The sequence below is a fragment of the Centroberyx affinis genome, unplaced genomic scaffold (genome assembly GCF_046629955.1).
Source record: "Centroberyx affinis isolate AG114_WGS23_722 - 3 ecotype Tasmania unplaced genomic scaffold, CSIRO-AGI_Caff_v1 ptg000123l_1, whole genome shotgun sequence".
Lineage (NCBI taxonomy): Eukaryota > Metazoa > Chordata > Actinopteri > Beryciformes > Berycidae > Centroberyx > Centroberyx affinis.
The window spans coordinates 869,285-888,481 of NW_027278824.1; the positions used below are offsets into that span (position 1 = coordinate 869,285).

At 41.7% G+C, this 19,197-nt stretch overlaps 1 protein-coding gene across 2 annotated transcripts in view; it reads right to left on the bottom strand.

Annotated features, from left to right (window-relative positions):
* The window catches only part of hipk3b (homeodomain interacting protein kinase 3b), a 54,650-nt gene that overhangs the window by 16,543 nt on the left and 18,910 nt on the right, over positions 1–19,197 (bottom strand). For both annotated transcript variants that reach the window (XM_071529024.1, XM_071529016.1), the window contains exon 3: positions 1,255–1,378. In XM_071529024.1, coding sequence (XP_071385125.1) covers positions 1,255–1,378 — 124 coding nt within the window. The remainder of the gene's footprint in view (positions 1–1,254; positions 1,379–19,197) is intronic.

Genomic DNA, 19,197 nt, shown 5'->3' on the forward strand with positions numbered 1-19,197 from the left:
CTCAACTAGGAACCGGGAAATACCACACTAATCTGGACCTGTCACTGTCGGCCACTTGCCCACTCCGTCTCTTTCTTCCCTCAAATAATCTACCCCCCTCCTCTCCTTTTTCCTGTACCTACTACAAACCTTTCTCTCTCCCTGAATCTCAAACTCCCTCTCTCTCTCTCCTTTCCACTCCTTCCTCATATAGAAAATCCCTTCAGTACTCTTAAGACAGCATTAGGCTTATATCTCACAAGATTTATAATAACTGGTTTTTAAATTTGCAAATGTATACATTGCAACAATATCACGTTCCTATCCTGTCCTCAAGCCATCTGTCCTGCAGCTGAATGTTTCTGTCGTCCTTTTTTTTCAGGCTCTTTCTCAGCTTCTCTTCCCAACTGACTCTTTACAACAGCTCTTGTGGGAGATTAAGACTGAGTGGCCTTGAGTTGGACAAAGCTGGAGAGCACGTATCCAGCAAACTCCAACAGCGGGAACCGTGTCTGAGTCAATAACCTCAAGGCAAGCCTGTAATAGAAAGCTGGTTTGAACACAAACTCAAAAACAAACACAGTACTCCATCATATCTCCAGTGTGACCAACTCATTCCTCTGTGGGTTGTGTAGATTGCTCAGCCTCTGTTGTACAGACAAATGGAAGAAGAAGATAGGAGAAAAGAAAAAAAGGGAATCGGGGAAGAGAGAGATGACTACAGCCTGTGCCGTACAGAGCTTGAGAGAGAGGAGACTGGGAAAAGAATTGGTAGGGTGTGGGTGGAAACACAGGGTTTAATGCTGCCTAGACAGCCACAGGGGCAGTGTAAGGATGGGTGGGAGGGAGGAGGTGGGGGGGCTGAGGAGAGACCTGTGGTTCTCACAGCAAGAGCGGTTTCAGAGGGGGAGTCAGTAAATTAACTTCAGACAACAGATACCGGTGGCGACAGTGGAGGAGGAGGAGGAGGAGGAGGCGAGGACAGAGTTTATAAATGGAGGGAAGGCCCACTGAAATATGGAGTGTCACAAGAAAAAAAACAAGCCATGTGGAGGTGGTGCAGAGGAGAGATTGAGTTGTAGAAACCAGGGGGAACCCAAGAGACAGGAAGTGGGAGGATGAGAGTGGGAGTAGGAGATGCTGAGATAAGACGCATGAGGAGCACAAAGAAAAGGAGAGCAGGAGGTGCAGAGGGGGAAAGGAGAAGAGGAAGCCCACTCACACCCCAGCATTGCAGGCTGAGAGCCAATGGCAGCTAATAAGACGGCCGGTTACCTGGTCGTACTCCAGGGCCCCGGGGTAAAGGGGCCAGCCCAGGAAAAGCTCTGCTATCACACAGCCCAGGGACCACATGTCTATGGCTTCACAAAACGGCAGTCCCAAGATAATCTCTGGAGCCCTACAGAAGACACAAAAACACAACACAACTGTTAGTCTACAGTCACACCACAACAACACTTACCAATATGGTTTGAAAATATTATAGAGTGATATACTGCGAAAGAACATGTCATAACAAATAAGTCTCTGATAAAAACAGTTTATGATAAAAACAGTTTATGTGCCATCTTTAAGTAAGTAAACACAGCTGTCCAATAAACACCAGCTCAATGTTTATACCCATAAATTATATTAAATGATATACAGTTTACTTATGCACGAACAACATTTTTGTCAGGCATGAAATTAACTTCAAAGTGATTTTTTTCAGTTGCAGTTACTGCATTTTGGCTTTCTGGGTATTGCTGATGTCTGGAGCAAACAACCATCCATTAATAGCAATTTTATGGTATTTCCTGATGATGGGCTTTCAGGTGGGCATGCGTGGTAAACATGTAACAGTGCCAGGTGATTTGTAAGCCAGTGCTGTGCGTGCACTAGACCAGCCAAGCATCAGCAGGCTGGGCCAGTGGGTTAGCAGGTCAGCCAGGCTGGGATCAGAGCTTTTGACAGGCTGTGGTATCCGCTCTAGGCTGATGGGAAATTAGAAGCACAGTCACTACTTCTGCTGCTAAGTGCTGGCTCAATGCAACTGCAAGTAACGCCATAATAGCACTGTAATACCGTGTCACACGCGTAGCTGCTGGTGACACAGCCCTGTCAGCACCAATATCGGTAAGACAGGCTGACAACTGTCTAGAACCCAATGTTTAGGACACACCACCAGGCCTGCAAACTGTGACAGTGTACTGATGGTGTAAACTAGCCTAAGCTCTTTTCTCTGGAAAAAACAAGGAGTCTTATTCAGGAGTAGCTGCACAGCTCATGAAAATCATTAAGACACAATGAGCGTCCAGCACACAGTCTGATTTAATATCAACCTATTAGATGAGAGCTAAGAGCCAAATTAGCCAGAGGAAAAGAGAAGTCATTCTGACCACAAATATTTTGGGACATTCTCTTTGAGCATGAATATCTGAAGAGAGGCAAACAGCTCTTACACCTAAATAAAAGGAACTGATGCTACAGATAGGCTAAAACTATACAGCAAACTATTTTCTTAAGTCAGTCATTTTACCCAGACAACATCATTGCTTAAAAGGTGGACAAACTTAAAATACATCAGAGAGGCACCTGAGTGAAGGACAAGATAAGTGAGGAAGGAGGAGATTGAGAGATGCCAATTCCATTAAGAAGATACATAATACAAACCCAACCCGCTATTTGACAACATGACTACTAAATGAGGAGCAAGAGATTGTAGGACGATTCTCACATTCTCGCATTACTTCCCAGGCTTAGTGCCTTACAAAGCCGGACATACAGACCAGTCCTGTGTTTTTTTATATTGAGCTTATCTAACAGGATCTAGCAGACAACTAACCTCTGAAGTCTTTGGAGCCATATGGCATTGAGTGGTGAGTGACAGAAGCTGCATATGGCTGGCAACAGCAAGCCTAGGACCTACTAAAATAGGTTTTAGGCTATTTTATCACATGGTAAAAACAAATGCAGGCAACAGCTGGCGCAGAAGGCAACATAGCAGCAGAAAATTCAGCAAGCAGTTATGCCAACCATTTCAGCCTTACAGACATGCCCTATTTATAAGGAATAGGTTTTCCCTGGGGGAGTGAGGGGAGAGAAACTACACATCAACACACCCTGGCCATTCATCAGGATACGAGGCTAATACTGGATACTAGGCTGATCAGTACAGCACTACTTCAGCAGCACTACTTGGCATTAGGTTGGTCTAGAAGTTAGAGACTGCCCTGAAACCAAAAGGTCCCAGGCATGATCCCTGCAATAGCCAACGTGTGTCCATCAACAGATTCATATCCTCTTCAAGTGTCCTTGAGCAACATACTAAAGTCCTACTCATTCATTTTAAGATGCTCTGGATAAGAGTGTCAGCTAAATGCCTAAATATAGACTGCTCCCCTCCTGAGCCATGTCAGTAATGATGAAAAAATGGCACAACACCTTCGGAACAATGTAATAACCTAATCCTTCCGCATTTCTTTCTCTATAATTAGGCTACTTTACATTCCCCCTACAAAAATGGCTGTGGTTGATTTAAAAAAAATAATTATCTCATGTCCTACAAATGTCTTTGGGTGCCATATGTGACTTTCCAAGAAAAAGTTAACTAGGGAAAATAGGGCTACTAATCTAAAAACAATAGGACTGTGCTGTGACGCAACACAGCTCAGCATTTTGGCCTTGTCAGAGGTGCTATTCTTATCCATGTGTTATACAACCTGTCAGCATGGGGGGCTGACCGTTAACATCTCAGAGGGCTAAGCAGGGGTTGCTGCACTGTCTACCATTTCATCTTCCACAGCTCTTGACACATCCTTAAGATTAGCAAAGGCTGTCTCACAAATCACACAGCCTCAAAGTTTGATTAAATGCACCAGGCAAAACAATGACGCCAATAAAAGCAGGTGGCTTGGGTAGTCACAGAAATAAAAAAAACATGAGGCAGAGTTCTCTTTTCAAGAAAATAATCAAGAAAGCATACAAGAGAACAAATGGCAACATTCAGAAGGAGTCATCCTTTGCCTAGCTGTTCTTCATTTGTTTATTACATTTTTACATTCCACCCAAGATGACGCAAAACGCTTCTGGGTACACAGAAGACAGTTCTGAGTTGTCTTCTACATTCATCTGCTGATTTTTTTAGTATGCATCTTCTTTCTTTTTATGTTTCTGTCTCTTATGACTTCACCACTGCTGATGGCAGAACAGTGGTGCAACAAGTAAAAACCAGGGAGTGAACTAAAGAAAGTCAAAAGGAAAACAGCAGGTCTCTCTTCCTTCGTTTGGGGGGATGAGTGGATGTTGCCATGGTTACATGGCTCTGTCCTGATCAACGCAACTCAAGCCTCACCGGCCTCCCGTGAAACCAAATCTATTTTCTATCCTGAGGATATGACGTGCAAGCCGAGGGGCCACTGAATGCTAGACAAGCAGAGGCCTCGTGATCGTTCAGTCTCACGTGTACAGGCCCCAGAGGAGATGGACAGTCCACCTTAGAAAGAAGAACAGTATGTGTACACAAAAACACACAATTGCCACATGTGCATCATTAAATGGTGAGAGGGCGAAGCTGCCTGTCTTATTGGTGATCACTGAACCACCGTTATCACTGAAAGTATAGAGAACTCCCTATTATATGCTCAAGAGCATACACACCACTTGAAAAAGAGCACACTATAACATATCCCATAAACCAAGACACAGTGTAGATAAATGACAAAAAGGGTTGCAATTACCAGAATACTATCTGGTATCTGGCACTAGACAGAATGCCTCTTGTAATCAGTGGCCAACTGCCAGAGACAGTTTGATATAGTCCATTGACCTCAGTTAAGGGCTGCAACAAACAATTATTTTGATAATTATTCTGACAATTAGGCTATTCTAGCAATTAATCAATTAAAGTCACTGTAGACAAGTTGACACTTTCTTTGAATTCAACAAATTGAATTCCCCATCTTAGGTGAACATGAATGAGTAAGCGAATATGTCAGAATCTCTGTAATATTGGCAGCACCACTGCTCTGCTATTTTCTTTCAAAGTTAATTTTGTGGCTCCGGCATCTGACCAATTGAGGTACACTTTAGAGCAAGTGGGCTTCACTCCATGGTGTCAATCAGCCGCACACCAATTGCCACTGGCTCAGTTGGTAAGGGAGGGAGGGGAGAGGGGGGCTAAGCACGTTCGTCTTCCCGTTTTCCTTCAAACATACCTACTGTGGCTTTAATTAGTTCAAGAAGAAATGCAAACAGTGCCATTGTGGCATCATCGTGCCACCTGGCCCAAATGTTTCTGTCATTTACTTGCATTTTGAGTCTGAACCCGGCCCATCTAAAAAGAAACAAAGGAATTCTTGACTCCGTACCATGCTGCAAGAGGAAGCTGGTCAAAGACAGGTTCTGATGCAACGGCTTCCTCCTTGAGCATATACAAAACAGGTACGTATGAAAAATGGAAATGCACAAGTTTGATTTTGTTGTTTTAATTACAATTACAACGTCTCCACAATTTGCCCTGCAGCACAAGTGCCGTTGTCCACATCCATGTGGCACCTGCCAGCGCCGCCTCTAGCATAGAATGACATTTGAATCAAACAAAATTTGGCCTTTTATATTAGGATTCACATGTTTGATCTGTGCATGCTAGAGGCCAGACTTATTACGGACCATTATGGACCATTGTCATTTCAGAGAAGAGGCAGAGAAGGGAGTGCCAACACCTTAAACTGTGCTGCATGGTATGGACCACTGAGCTCTCTCTCAGATTTATGGTAACCAAGAGATAGCCTATCTTATTCAACACCCTATTGATGTCAAGGAGCGTCGATGAGTGACGTCTGGAGTCAAGAGATATGTTTAAAGCTGGGTATTAGGCTAACAGACTAAGACGGAAAAATGCATTTCTCAATATTATTACAGCATACTGAGTAGCATGGCAGCTTTCCCAAGGAAAATACTGGAGGAACATCAACCTGATTCAATTTCACTGCAAGCAGAAATCACTTGAAGTCAAATAGGAGGGTATTACATAAACATTGTACACAGATTAGCTTTCTAGCCAAACAACCATATGTTTGGGAAATTCCTGGATCGGACAGTAGTTGACAGCCCAAAATCACAGTCCAAAACCAATAACTGAAAAGGACAGGGAACGACATCCAACCTTTTACCACCCATTACTTAAACTCACATCTGTTTCCCGGGCCTTAACAACAAGAGAAAACTAGAAATACTGAACATGTTTTTCCTCTGTCACATGGAAAAAAGGGTGAATATCAGGTCTGTTGTGTGATACTATTGTGCTGCCCACCGGTTGAAAATGAATTGAGTATGAGTGAGACATGAGAGTTGTCTAAAATGTCACTGTGTTCAAAGGTTTCCACAGCGCCTTATGTGCTATCGGGGAAAAACACCTTCAGAGGCTGCACAGAGGGGAAAAAAGACATATCTTCAAAGAGCTTTCTGTGCCTGCTAGCAGCGTTGTCAGACCCTCTTTTCAAAACATTCCCCAGTGCACGACTCACTTCTAGGGTTTCACCCACTCCCTCACCGCTCACTAAATACCATAGAGCACTTACTTGGCAACTAGATTAGCCTGCACGAGCAGAGAACTGAAGGGTGGGGGCAGGGGATGCTCATTTCGGTTGGAAACAGTAAAGGGGATTTCAAAAACATAATTCTCTACTTTTCATACATTTTCTTTTCATAAATTTATGCAGATATAGTGCAACATGTACCATGTTTTGGTGGAAGCGCTATAGAGCCAGGCCTAACTATGAATAACAAACTCTGCATAGGCTGCTGGCAAGTCAAATGCCAATGCTAGCAAACCTGATGCACAATGCTGAGCACAGCATTAGTGCTGAGCCCAGCACTGGCACACCACTGTGCCAGGTATAACTTGTCCACACTATATGGTATTCAGATGGAATAACAAAATAAACTCCATCTCTGCAGCAGCAAAGGTAAGATTTTTTTTTACCGTTTTTTTTTCTTCTCATATCCCATGTAAAAAAAGGCAGTTTTCGCCACATAGCCTCAAGATTCCACTACATTTTTACTTCTCCCTCGTGGATTGTCTTTGGCCAATGAAATCAAGCCGTTTCCTGGTCACAGAGTTCAACGGCATGCTCCTTCACCTCAAACAGCTGCTTCCCTTCCTCCATCCCTCTCTTCTCTTCCTCCCTCTCTGTTTGTCTGTGTCTCATCCCCAAAGAGGCTGAGGCATACGCCTATGTTATGTTCACAGAACAAACACAAACATGATGCATGGCTGGATCACAAAGCACACGGGGGAAGTGAGCTTGGGAAGGAGTCCTCAAACCCAGGACAGAAGTTGGGTCGTCATTGTTCATCTTTTATGATATCTCATGGAAAGCCAGGTCACAGACACACACGCCACCAACAAACATGTTTCAAATAAAGGTGTAACTACATGCTTAAAGGATACACTTTTCCCCCAACCTAAGCATTTTTGATGTTTTTACTATTCAGAACCTTAAAACATAATATATTTTGTCACAAAGGAATGTCACATTTCACCATATAAAGTTTATTTTGCCTTATTGGTACCACGTATTTGTGCCACTGGACTATAATGACATTCATGATTGTGATGGCAGCAGGCAGGTACCACAAATGCATTAAGATATTAAATACCAAGGCAATTCACAAAATAATGTCTGAATTGATCGCAAGCTTACCAGGGACAGAAAAAAAGGCCTGTGTTAAAAAAAATCAAAGAGACGAAAACATCAAAGGTAAATGTTCAGCAGAAATGTCAGCGAACCACAAAATGTAATTATTTACACTTCTTTGGGACAAGAGAGGCACTCCCAGTGTACACGCAGCCCTATCTGAATTTATAAGTAATATTGAAATGTAACTGGAATATATTATTAAAAACTCTTTTTTTTTTTTTTTTTAAATGTGTTTGTTCAAACAGTCCCGACAGACCAAACACTCACAGAAACAGTATGGTGTTGGTTTGACAAGTTCCACTATTTAGACTGTCGTATGTCAACAGTAGGTTGCCTCACAATTGAGTTAGATTATGCAGGAAGAAAGCCCTGCATTGCAAACTTGGCATAGTGGAATCCTACATTTCTCTTTGTTAATTAAACAAAACCCCATCCAACTACCTCAATAAACGTATCAAAATGCTATGTGATAAAGAGACAAGTCCACTTGGTATTCAAGGATGGTTTCCAGTAGCTGACATTACTCTGTTGGATCAATTCTGATTTATATTAATGCAAGTCAGCATGAGAAGAGTTAAGGCTACCCAGGGGTGCAACAATCTTAAATAACATGGTATTAGATATCATAAATCTAGATTCAGTCACAACCTCCTCCCCTGCTGACACAAGCAAATACAGTGGCCTAATCAATAAAAGAATTTGCTTAATACGTACTGAAGACATTAACCAAACAGGGCTGTTGGTTGCTGTTAAATGTTATTTCACACTTTCTACATCTCTGTTGAATTGTCAACTACAGAAAAAACAGTGCAGGCATGAGCATTATTTTTGCTAGAACAGCCTAGGCAGAAGAGAGAAATTATCTCTATGGCCATTTCTTATTCATGGCCATGATCTCACACTCCAGAAATAGGCCTCTGATCCACACCGGCTCTGTCCGCAGAGAGAGGAACTGAGTATAAAGTGACATCCAACCAGCTCATAGACAACAACAAACAAGGTAGGCTACACATTAGAAGAGGGCTGAATGCTGTGACATATACTTACGTAGGCCTTTCAGTAAGATCATTCTGATAAACTCATTTGGGCTACACCGCAGCATACATGAGCTCAGCTGTAGGCCGGGCAGACACAAGGGCAAACTGACAAAATGGCTGGCTCCATGATGGAAGAATGGAGGCTTGCTGCACGTCTCTTCCAGGAACTGTAATTCCACACACCCTCATTGCATTCTGCATTATTCATTAGAACACAGAGGTCTGAAACAAGGCTGAGGTAGCCCTTGCACTCTGATCTGCCTAGACCCTAGATTAAGGATACATGGTTTTAGTCACGTTTTACAGATGTAAACCACTCAGTGGGCTGACATGGGGCCAGTGCCAAAGGACTCTGTGCTGTTCTACTGTTTTGATGTTTGAATCAAAACAGTTTAGCTGGTCCTAGTACAAAACAATTCAGTTGCAACCACTGGTCCTGCAGTAGCTGAAAACTGACACTGTTGTCAAAGAGACCTGTCAATTAAATGACTGCAGTTATATTACGTTTACAGCACCCCAAAAATAACTGACTAAAAATTCTACCATTCCAATACATTGATTCCAAAATGACTACATTTTCCTACGGTTTGCACACAGCACACACCTATACACTGTGTGCACAAGTGACTATAAGGTTGTGATGGGATGTAGTGAGCGTGGGGAGCGGTGTGTTCAGTCTCCACGGCAGGAGGAGCAGCTGCCTCGAAGCTGAAGCGTGTAGCAGCAAAAAAAGTGTCTTTTCAAAGCGTAGCAACAGTTTCGATCTCTTCTTTCTAATATTTACCATGGTCACTGTGCTGCTATGCACTTCAGCTACAAGGAACCTGCTCCCCAGCTCCTATGATTTTTACAAAACATCACAACTTTGCAGTCACTCGCACACACTGCTGAAGAGGGAAGAAAGGAGAGCAAGTCAATACAATAGTGCTTTTATCCCATTCTTGAAGAAAAAGGGCAGGAAGAATAATGGGAATTAATAACGAGAATTGATAAGGCAAGTGTGTTTCAATCTAATCGGTTCTGGAAACATTGTCAGGGTTTCCTCAGTGGCACCAAGTCTTGGGTTCCCAATCAGTCACCTGGACCACAATATTCTTTGAGAGAATAAACGCTAGTTAGCGACACTTACAAACCCAGCCAACTTCACTTGACCCGAAAACATTGCTCCCCTCCCATATAGTTCTAGAAGGTGAGCCAATCGATACATGACACAAACAATCATAACATCAGTTTCCGTCCCTCAGCTTCTGAAGCCCCCTATATACATTGCATAATCTAAATCCTGTCTCTCTCCCTCCACAGCTGCACAATTGCTGATGCAACCTTAACGGAACATTTCACCGCAGACCTTTCTTTGTTCCATCCATCCACAGAGTAGAATGAGATGAGAGGCTGTAAGCTTGTCTGTAAGTTTGTCTACTCTACCAGACAGCAGGCTGACATTGCTTTGAGGTTGAATTTTTGATTCCAACTAGTGTGGCCAGTAGCTGAAATAGTTTGTTTCACTCTCTGAGGTCCACGCACTGTTTATATAATGGACAGCTTCTGTAACCAAAGTACATGTTATTGTGATCATAGCATCAACAAAGCAGACCTTGCACACATGGCCGTAGCCAGCTATGAGGTCACCAAGGTCCGGACCTCAGTAATTATTTCCTAAAACAAGACTAGGTCAAAACCTAGTATATGGCTTGACTGTGTATGAAACGCTAGAGGGCCAATAATTTGAAACGACGGATACAGGAAGTGGCGACACGTTGCGACACCCGGCCGAGGTGAGTGTCTCACCTCTATTTGTGCATCGACCAGGCAGCCTACTGTGCGTGGTAAGCAGGGCTGACAACTCTCACGCATTGACCGTGAGACTCACGCAATTGACACTTTTCACACGCTCTCACACCACAAGTCCATTTTCCCACGCAGTGAAAAACAAATTCATAACTGATAACGTCGCGGCGCGAAAAGAGACACTGACAGCAGGACAGACAAGACAGAGCAGCACCGTGCAGCAGCGAGTTATTCAGACCATAAATATACACAAACCTATTATATTGTAATTTATTCCCATGTATGCTGCTCAGAGTAATCTCAGTCAGCGGCTCTTCTGCGTCTCTCCCTCTCCTCTCGCGCCGTGCGCACTCAGGCAGGAGTGAGAGTGAGTTGCTATGGTTACGGGGACGCTCTGTGTCTGTCGCTCTGAAACTTTCTCGCGATTCCCAATAATAGGTTTTTAAGTTAGTATGCCTATGCAAAATCATGAATGTAAGCACCTCAATGCTGAAATCTAGTAATATAACATAATTTTACATTTTTGGTTAACATTATACAGGGTTGCTGTTTCTTGACTTAATCCAAGAGGTTAGGTGGTGTAGAAATGCAGGAAATTTGTTTTAAATTACTATTTTATTTCTGGGGGAGGGCCCCCAGACCCCCCGCCAATTATGTGTCTTACTTTTGCCAACAGGTCCCTCTGTATGTATTTAATTATAGAAAATGGGTTTGTGTGTAGTGTATAGCTTGGGTTGTGTTTGTAGGTGTCATTTTGGTATGAATTTTGCTCGTCTAGAAATGCAGTAAATAAGCTCCATCAAAAGAAAAAATTCTGGACCTCACTAATTTCTAAACCCTGGCTACGGCCCTGCTTGCACACCCTCCACAGCAAAAGAGAGCTCTATGCCTGTTAGCACTGCATCCACCATACCACTCGGACCAACTAAGAGGTTTCTAAATGCAAGTTGCCTTTCTTTGTGTTAGAATTATTGTTGTAGTCTATATCTCTACTATTATACTTTGTTTGAAGTTATTTGAATTTCATCCAGTAGAGGAAACTGTTTTATGCTACTGTAATTATTGTACACTTCTGAGTGTTATTTGTATTTTCATTTTTGTCATTTTATCCATAATATATGGAAAGAGCTACATTTCCAATAATGCCATCTACCTGGTATTTGTCATGGTGATCACATCTGCCACATGATGACATCTGCCACACCATGACAGGGCCTAATAAATTGAGCATTGTCATGGTGTGGCAGATGTGAAAAGTGGAAGTAAGTTTTAAAAATATGTGAATACTAACTTGTTGAATAGCAAAGGTCATAGATTCTATACAACTAGATGAGTCATGAAAAGCAATGAACTGAGGGAAAATTGATGTAATGGAGCTTTATTTTTCTTTCATTCACTCAAACCAGCCAGCAGGTTATTCTTAGAAGCATCACAGTTATTGACAGCTTACACAGCGGCTAGGCTGTGGACTCTGCCTCATCCACCTCCACACAATACTGTCCACCAGGAGAGGGGAATCTTTCGCAATCTGATTGGACCAAACAGGTAGGAAGTACCAGGTATGTTCCTCTACCCAGTCTTTCACCATGGAGGAGCCATTCCAGGAAGAGCCTGTATGCAACCAAGAGGCTTTGCCTATATTAAGAGGTAGAACAGAGGAACAAAATCAGTAAACATGTAAATTAATCTGTATTCCACACTCACTACATTTTCAAGTCAGCTCTTATATGTTGGTGTAGCTTTCTTGAAGTTGTAAAAAAAACATGAAATGAAATGATCAGCCTACTTGATCAAAGAATATGTCATAATATTAACTGGGCAATATCAAATGCATTGGCCAGCGTTGATGACTCAAAATGATGCACGCTAAGCTATAAATGAAAAAGTTTATCCATGTCAACTCATTGTAAAAGCTTTGGTAGTCCAGCTGGCAGTTAGCCCATCAAAAACTTTTAGAGAATTGCAATGTATTTTAGTTACATAGTTATTTTTTATTTTAGTTACACAGGATTACAACTGTCTTAACATCCCATACTAGCCAGCAAATTCATTTCTGGCCATACATGATGCAAGTGCATATTTGAAATCAATATGCTCATATGTAGTTGGTGATGGTGATTTGAAAGCTGGCAGACAGCAGCTACACAGGCTAGTCAAATTGCTACATCTAACATATACATTTGTGTTAGTAATGATTTTAATATAGCAAATGAACACACTGTCTAACCATGGCGAGAAGTGTGAAAATATTTTCTTATTTGTACTTACTTGGTAGTCATTGTTCCTCCGGGCCTTGCAGGTCTAGGCTTGAAGATCGTGAAAAATGTTCCCAAGACAGCTCTGTTCATATACGGTTCAAAACTTTGATGTGAGACAGACAGGCTCTTCCCTCTTCATCCTTTTCTTCATCTGTCATTGATGCCAATAGAAACTGAGCACAGACCCATTCATTACAACAGACACTGTCACTGTCTCCATTGCCATTGTAGAGCAGTCGCCACCAAAATACCACCAGTCACGTTTAATCGAGGTGGCCTAGCAGCATCAGTGGAAGTCTGCTTCTTCTCCAGTGGCGAGAGCTGCTGCCTCTCGTCTTTCCTTTCCTTACAGGCCTATACAATTCAAGAAGCTCACCAAACGTAATGTCATCCAGCGTATCGTCATCTCTCATACTGGAAGTCATTAATTTTTGGATATTGGCTAAAGACGGCTGGCTGCAGAGGGACAAGAAGTTCAGGCTACTACCATACATCTCTGAATCTCTGTACCAACTACTGATGGTTTGAGGTCAACGCCCTCCCTGAAAATTCAAATTTCAAGCCTGTTGCAGTTCTCCCCCAACAGCCAGAGGAAGGAGGATTATTTCATTCTGATGTCAACCTCTTCCAAATTCAGATACTGCGATGGCAAGCTAAATGTTATTTTGTGGTGGAATTTCCCTGTAAAATGTGAGCTAGAATAGATCGGCACAGTTGACAGATGTTAAACTTTGAGAGAAAAACATCCAAAAGCCAATGCACAGCTCGTTTCAGCAATCGCTTCCATCCTTCTGTGTCTCTTGAGTGTTGTTTGCAAGCTGCCAGTGCATCACAGCCAATGCATCACAGTACACTGAAGATGTTTACATACATTTAAACAGAAAAAACTGTTTGTTATTTAGCTGGTGTGCATAAAAACCTTGCTTAAATGGCTATGCCAAGTGATGTCTAGGGAAATTCCCATAAGACCAGACAAGTAACCTGCTCTCCTCATTTTGCTTCCCACTCATCGTCCCTCCTTCCATCCCTTCAACCATATGTTAACCTAGTTATTCCCTCCTGTGTGTACAACAAAATCTCTTTTCTGTCTTACTGAGGCGCCAGGACACAGACTCAGAAAAGTAAAAATTAGCTCAGACTGAAATCATTTCAGGAAAGTACTACACATGCTATATAAAGGTTGTTATTTCTCCCTATTCTAAATGGATTTTTGAAGTTTTACAACTAACACAATGAGCATGGACAGAAGAAGAAATTGTTAATTTGACCCCCAGACATCCAGACAAATTAGAAAGCCAAACACGCATTATGAACAAGATGCAATAAGTAGATGCAAAAACATGTAAGGGATAATGCTTGAGGTGTCCTTCAAGTCAATATCACGAAATAAGTCCCAAGAGGGTGAATCAAGATCCTGATGCAAATCAGATATTATCCCGTTTAGCCTATTACACTGCTAATTACCAAAAAGAAGCAGGCAGGACTGTCTGCAGCAACCAAGGAGTAACATCTTTCCTATAATTAAAAGTGAAACATTTGTGTAGTCTGTTATGTGAAATAGAAGTCTGCTTTTCAGAAATAACAGACCTCAGAATACGTTCTTTGGCCTTGACTGGAGTTATACAATAACCAATACGATCCCTTTACTAATGGCATACATAGAACCTATTCCAATAGAGTTAAGGAAGCACTGGTATGCCACCTTAACTCTATTGGAATAGGTGGGAGGTACACCAAAGATGCATGGAAAATCTGGCTTAGCATGGCACTTTTTCTGAGCTAAATCTTGAGTAGGCCTGAAGAGGAGGGTTGTTGTTAAGCTCTGCTGTGTGTCTTATTCATCGTGTCACATACATATGTATGCACATTGACAAAAAAACATCTGCCTCTTACACATTTTGCAAAAGCTCAACACAGATACAGTGATCTAGTGAACCTCAGATTCCTCTTCCTGAACATTCAGACTAAGAACTCTTGGCTATAATGAGAGTGAGTGTAACTCATCATCAAATCTTTATTATTTGTACTCTGGTATAAGCACGTGCCTCATATTGTCCCTAAAATTAACATATGGTATTAATGAACAGGAAGATGCCAACTAAGTAGTCAGTCAAACTAAAATTACGTATCTACTCTTGCCTAAATCTTCAGACTATGAGTGGGGGAAACCATAGCAATTCTGCCCAATCGACATTCTCCATGAGTAAAAACACAAATATGTCACCTTCACAATCACCTCTATAGAAGTAGTAGTGAAAAAAACAAGACTTGGCAGAAATGTTGTGCATCTCCTGGAGCCATCATAATGGGATCCCTGAACAACTACTTTAGTATTGACTGGGGGTTACTGGGGATAAACAGCAACATATTAAATTTGGAGAAATTCGTATAATATTATAAATTTAACAGGAACCAATTTAAACACTATTATGAAGTGGGGGGCAGTGTTTCCCACACACAGACTTTACTTGGGCGGGCCGTCTAGGTATATTAATGGCCGCCAAAGTATATTTGGCGACCCATTATAGCATTTTTTATTTTTATTTTTTTATCCGTCCGAGAGAACGACGCCATCCGCAATCGATTAACTAGTGGACAATCTCCCCTCGCTCTACCCCTCCAGGGTTTCCCACACATAGAAAACTTTGTGGCGGACCGCCACAATAACAGCACTGACCGCCACAAATTTTCTTTTTTTTTTCACTATTTAATCGTAGAACTGCGTGTAGCGCATTGATTCGCTCAGCCCCTAATAGCCCTCCACGCGATCTCTCTCTCTCGCTCTCTCTCTTTCTCTGTCTCTCGCTCTCTCTCTCGCTTGCTCTCTCTGTTGGTCCCCCTCTCTCTCTCTGTTGCTCGGTCTCTGTCTCTCTCTCTCGCTCACTCGTTCTCTCACTGGACCCGTCTGTTCAACTCCCACTGTGCACGCATGAGGGCTATTTTTTTTTCCATGCCAAGAAGACGTCCGACTGAAGTCCCAAAAGGAAGAACTAACAGTTAACGTTACTCGGAATACAGCTGAGTTTCCGAGATTAGCACGCTGTATAGCCTAGCTGCTAGGTATCCACTGAGTGGACTGATAACGTTAATATTACATTTTTAACTCTGACTCCGAATGTTTGCTCCCTCAATCCAGATTAATATTGAAAAATATTTTCAAAGAAGGAAAAGGACTCGTCCTGAGGAGGAGCAGGGACAGTCTGGACCAGAGTAGCTGCTGAGAGGTAAAAGAGAGTAGATAATAATGTCAAAGGCTAGTAATTTAACGATGTAAAGATACAGGTGAAACTGCCAGCACAGAGAGATGTAGCAGGGCAGAGGGGCAGAAAAGCAGATTTCTCTGTAAAAGGGGTCTCATTTCTATTCTTTTTTTTGTAATTCTAATTTTTATTTGTTTCAACCTGTACGGTACATGGCAGTGCAGTTATACATTCCTTTGTGGTTTACATTACAAATGAAAATTCCAACTGGCATACATCTCAAAAAAACTATAGAAAGCAACTAAACAAGTAAATAAATGAGTAGGAAGGGAATCCGTACATAGGGCATATTATAAGTTATTATAAGTTATTATAAGTTTGTCAATGTAATATTGTTCCAGATATCGACCCAAGATGGTGCCTCATTCCTCTTTGCACTATTCATCTTATCAAGCATTGACTCATATGAGGCTGTTTTTGTCATTGTATTGGCCCATTCTCGTAACTCTGGTGTTTTCCAATATCTAAGTATTATTCTCGTGGCAGAAGTGGTTCCTACTATAATTATAGAAAATTTCGCATTTGATATTCTTTGTATTTGCGTTCTATCCGCTAATAAACATAACCTTGGCGATATTGGTAATTGGTCTGAGCCAATGACTCAAACATTCCAAAACTTTCCTCCAAAACAACTGGATATTTTGGCATTCCCAAATGCAATGCAATAGTGTGCCTATCTCCCCCTGACATTTCCAGCACAGATTATTTTCCAATAAACCCATTCTATGGAGTCTTAGTGGTGTCCATTAGAAACGGTGCATTATCTTATATTGGGTGAATTTCCCTTTCGCCTCTCTTACATGTTTCCCATTGTTTCCTTTGTCCAAATACACCCCAGAACACATAGCAACAGAGCAAGCTATCAACAGCCATGACCACAACATTGCCTTCAGTTCTTTGGACCTTTCACCCAATAGCCATCAGTTCTGAAATGAACAACGCTGCCAACAGAGTTCCTGGAATATGAAGCTGAGCTTGGAATTTGAAGCACTATCTGAGCTTTTTACTTCCTCCTTCATTATTTCTCAACCACCAAGCTACCAACTCAGACAGGTATGCTAGAAGCACTCACTTTGAAGCAATGGTTCCAGTTATACACTATGTAGGCCTAGTGAACTGCAGTGGCCCACTCCGGCACATTCATTAATGTCACAAGATTTACAATCTATCTACCATGACACACTGGCAATAGCTCACAGTTAAATGCACAGCAATCTAAATTAGTACACATAATGTAATTCAAGGTTGTCGGTGTCAAAAATATCTGCAACTTTGCAGGATGGTTGCCAAAGATTTCTCTACAGGAAAAGGGCATGCACATGAGACCCGCTGGCACCTAATATCTGTGTGTGAGAAGCACAGATGTAGGCTATCTTTCTGTGAAAACATCCATCGTGAGGAGAATCACTGGGGGCTCCAAAGTTTGAAATAATAAAGTTATATATGTACGATATAAGAGGCCTGTAAATTAAGACAGGATTAAGTTGCCTTGTTCCACTTGTAGCACTTCATGGGATTGGCTGTGTTTACTCTGCTGCCAACACCAGTATGCTGAGAACTGGCCTTGATGAATGATTGATGAGCTTGCTTAGCAAACTGAAAGATGACTTGCTAATGCTAGCTACCTGAAGAGAAATACTTTGGCCATGCAAACACCTAGAAACACAGATCACCCCGCTAAACCCAGAGAAAGACAAAAAAAGACGCACATGCACTCACATACACACAAATCTGAGTTTCTCAGCATCTGAGAGTCCTGAGTGAACCTGAGATAATGAAGCCAATAAAAACAACAACAAAAGGTCAGAAAGGGCTGGCCCTGTTTTCCACCTCTGGCCACCACAGCTTGTGGTTTACTTAGAGGTATTGGTCGACTGCGAATAATCTACACCTAGAACTTTGGACAACGTCCATGTTGAACTGTTGCAAAACAGCAGGGACATATTTTAAGAGACTGTGTGCAAATACAATACATTTCAATTTCAGAATGACGGCTGCAGTAAAATGAGTGGTACATTGTAAAATATAAAATGAATAAAAAGGAGTGGCACCAAGACCATTTCAGCTACAATCTGAAGCCCACAATTACGAGGTTCAGACTCAACAAACAGACATTAGAAAAGAGAAGGCTGCGGGAGCCAATGGTTGACCAGTCACTGTTTGAGGAGAGGAAATTAGTAAACTAATTAAAAAGCACCACTACCAAAAATGGTAGATTTTCAAAGGCGGAATTTCAAAACAGCACAAACTTCGTTAAATCTGAGAGCACAATAAAAGATAAAAAAACATTTGAAAATTGAATTAAAGGAGAATACCAGTGTCAGTTATAGCCCATTTATTACCATCAATGTCTAGTTCACATTCCCCTCGATTATTCTGAAATGCACATTGTATGTAATTAGATTTACATAAAATTTGTACTTGTTTACTTGTTTTTAAAATACAAACTTTACGATGTCAGACCTAGCTTGAAATTAAAGAGTAGGCTAACTAAACCCCACCTAAATCAAGCTCTGATATCTCTGACAAAGCTGACTACTAAGAATAAAGGAGAGGGGCAACCTAGACAATTGGCACAAACTTAATAAAAAAAAAGATATATATATATATATATATAAAAGATTGGTATCCTTTAAGAAGATGAGGCAATCAAAATATCAACACATTCACTCACTGCCCAACACAGGCTACATTTAGGGCTGTGCACACTACCCCAACACACAAAAACAAACATGAAATACAAAAAGCAAAACAGCTGACGTTAGAGCTGGTTGACCTTGAACGAGTAAGTGAGAGCTCTCTAGCATTTCACTCTGCCCCTATTTCATTCTGGCTGCCTATGCGCTTCACCATCTATAGATGTCAAAGCACACTGGCCGCCTTCCCATTAGCTATTTTAAGCACCCCTTCACTCTACGCCCCAGCAACGCTGTTCCCTCACAGTGTGTTTTGGGTGCTCCTCTCTGTGAGGGGGTACCAACTGCAGAGGGCCAGAATTCCTATGAAGTGTGCACCTGTACTCAAACTGCTTTCTATGTACGGACGGAAAATCACATCATCAAAGTAGTACCAAAAATACACTTAAATAAAAACTTCAGAGAAATCCACCTAGATGCCCTTCCACTCACAGCCTGTTATAAGTGTTGTTGTACTTAAACTTGTGATTGGCAAAACAGAAATGTGAAGTACATAT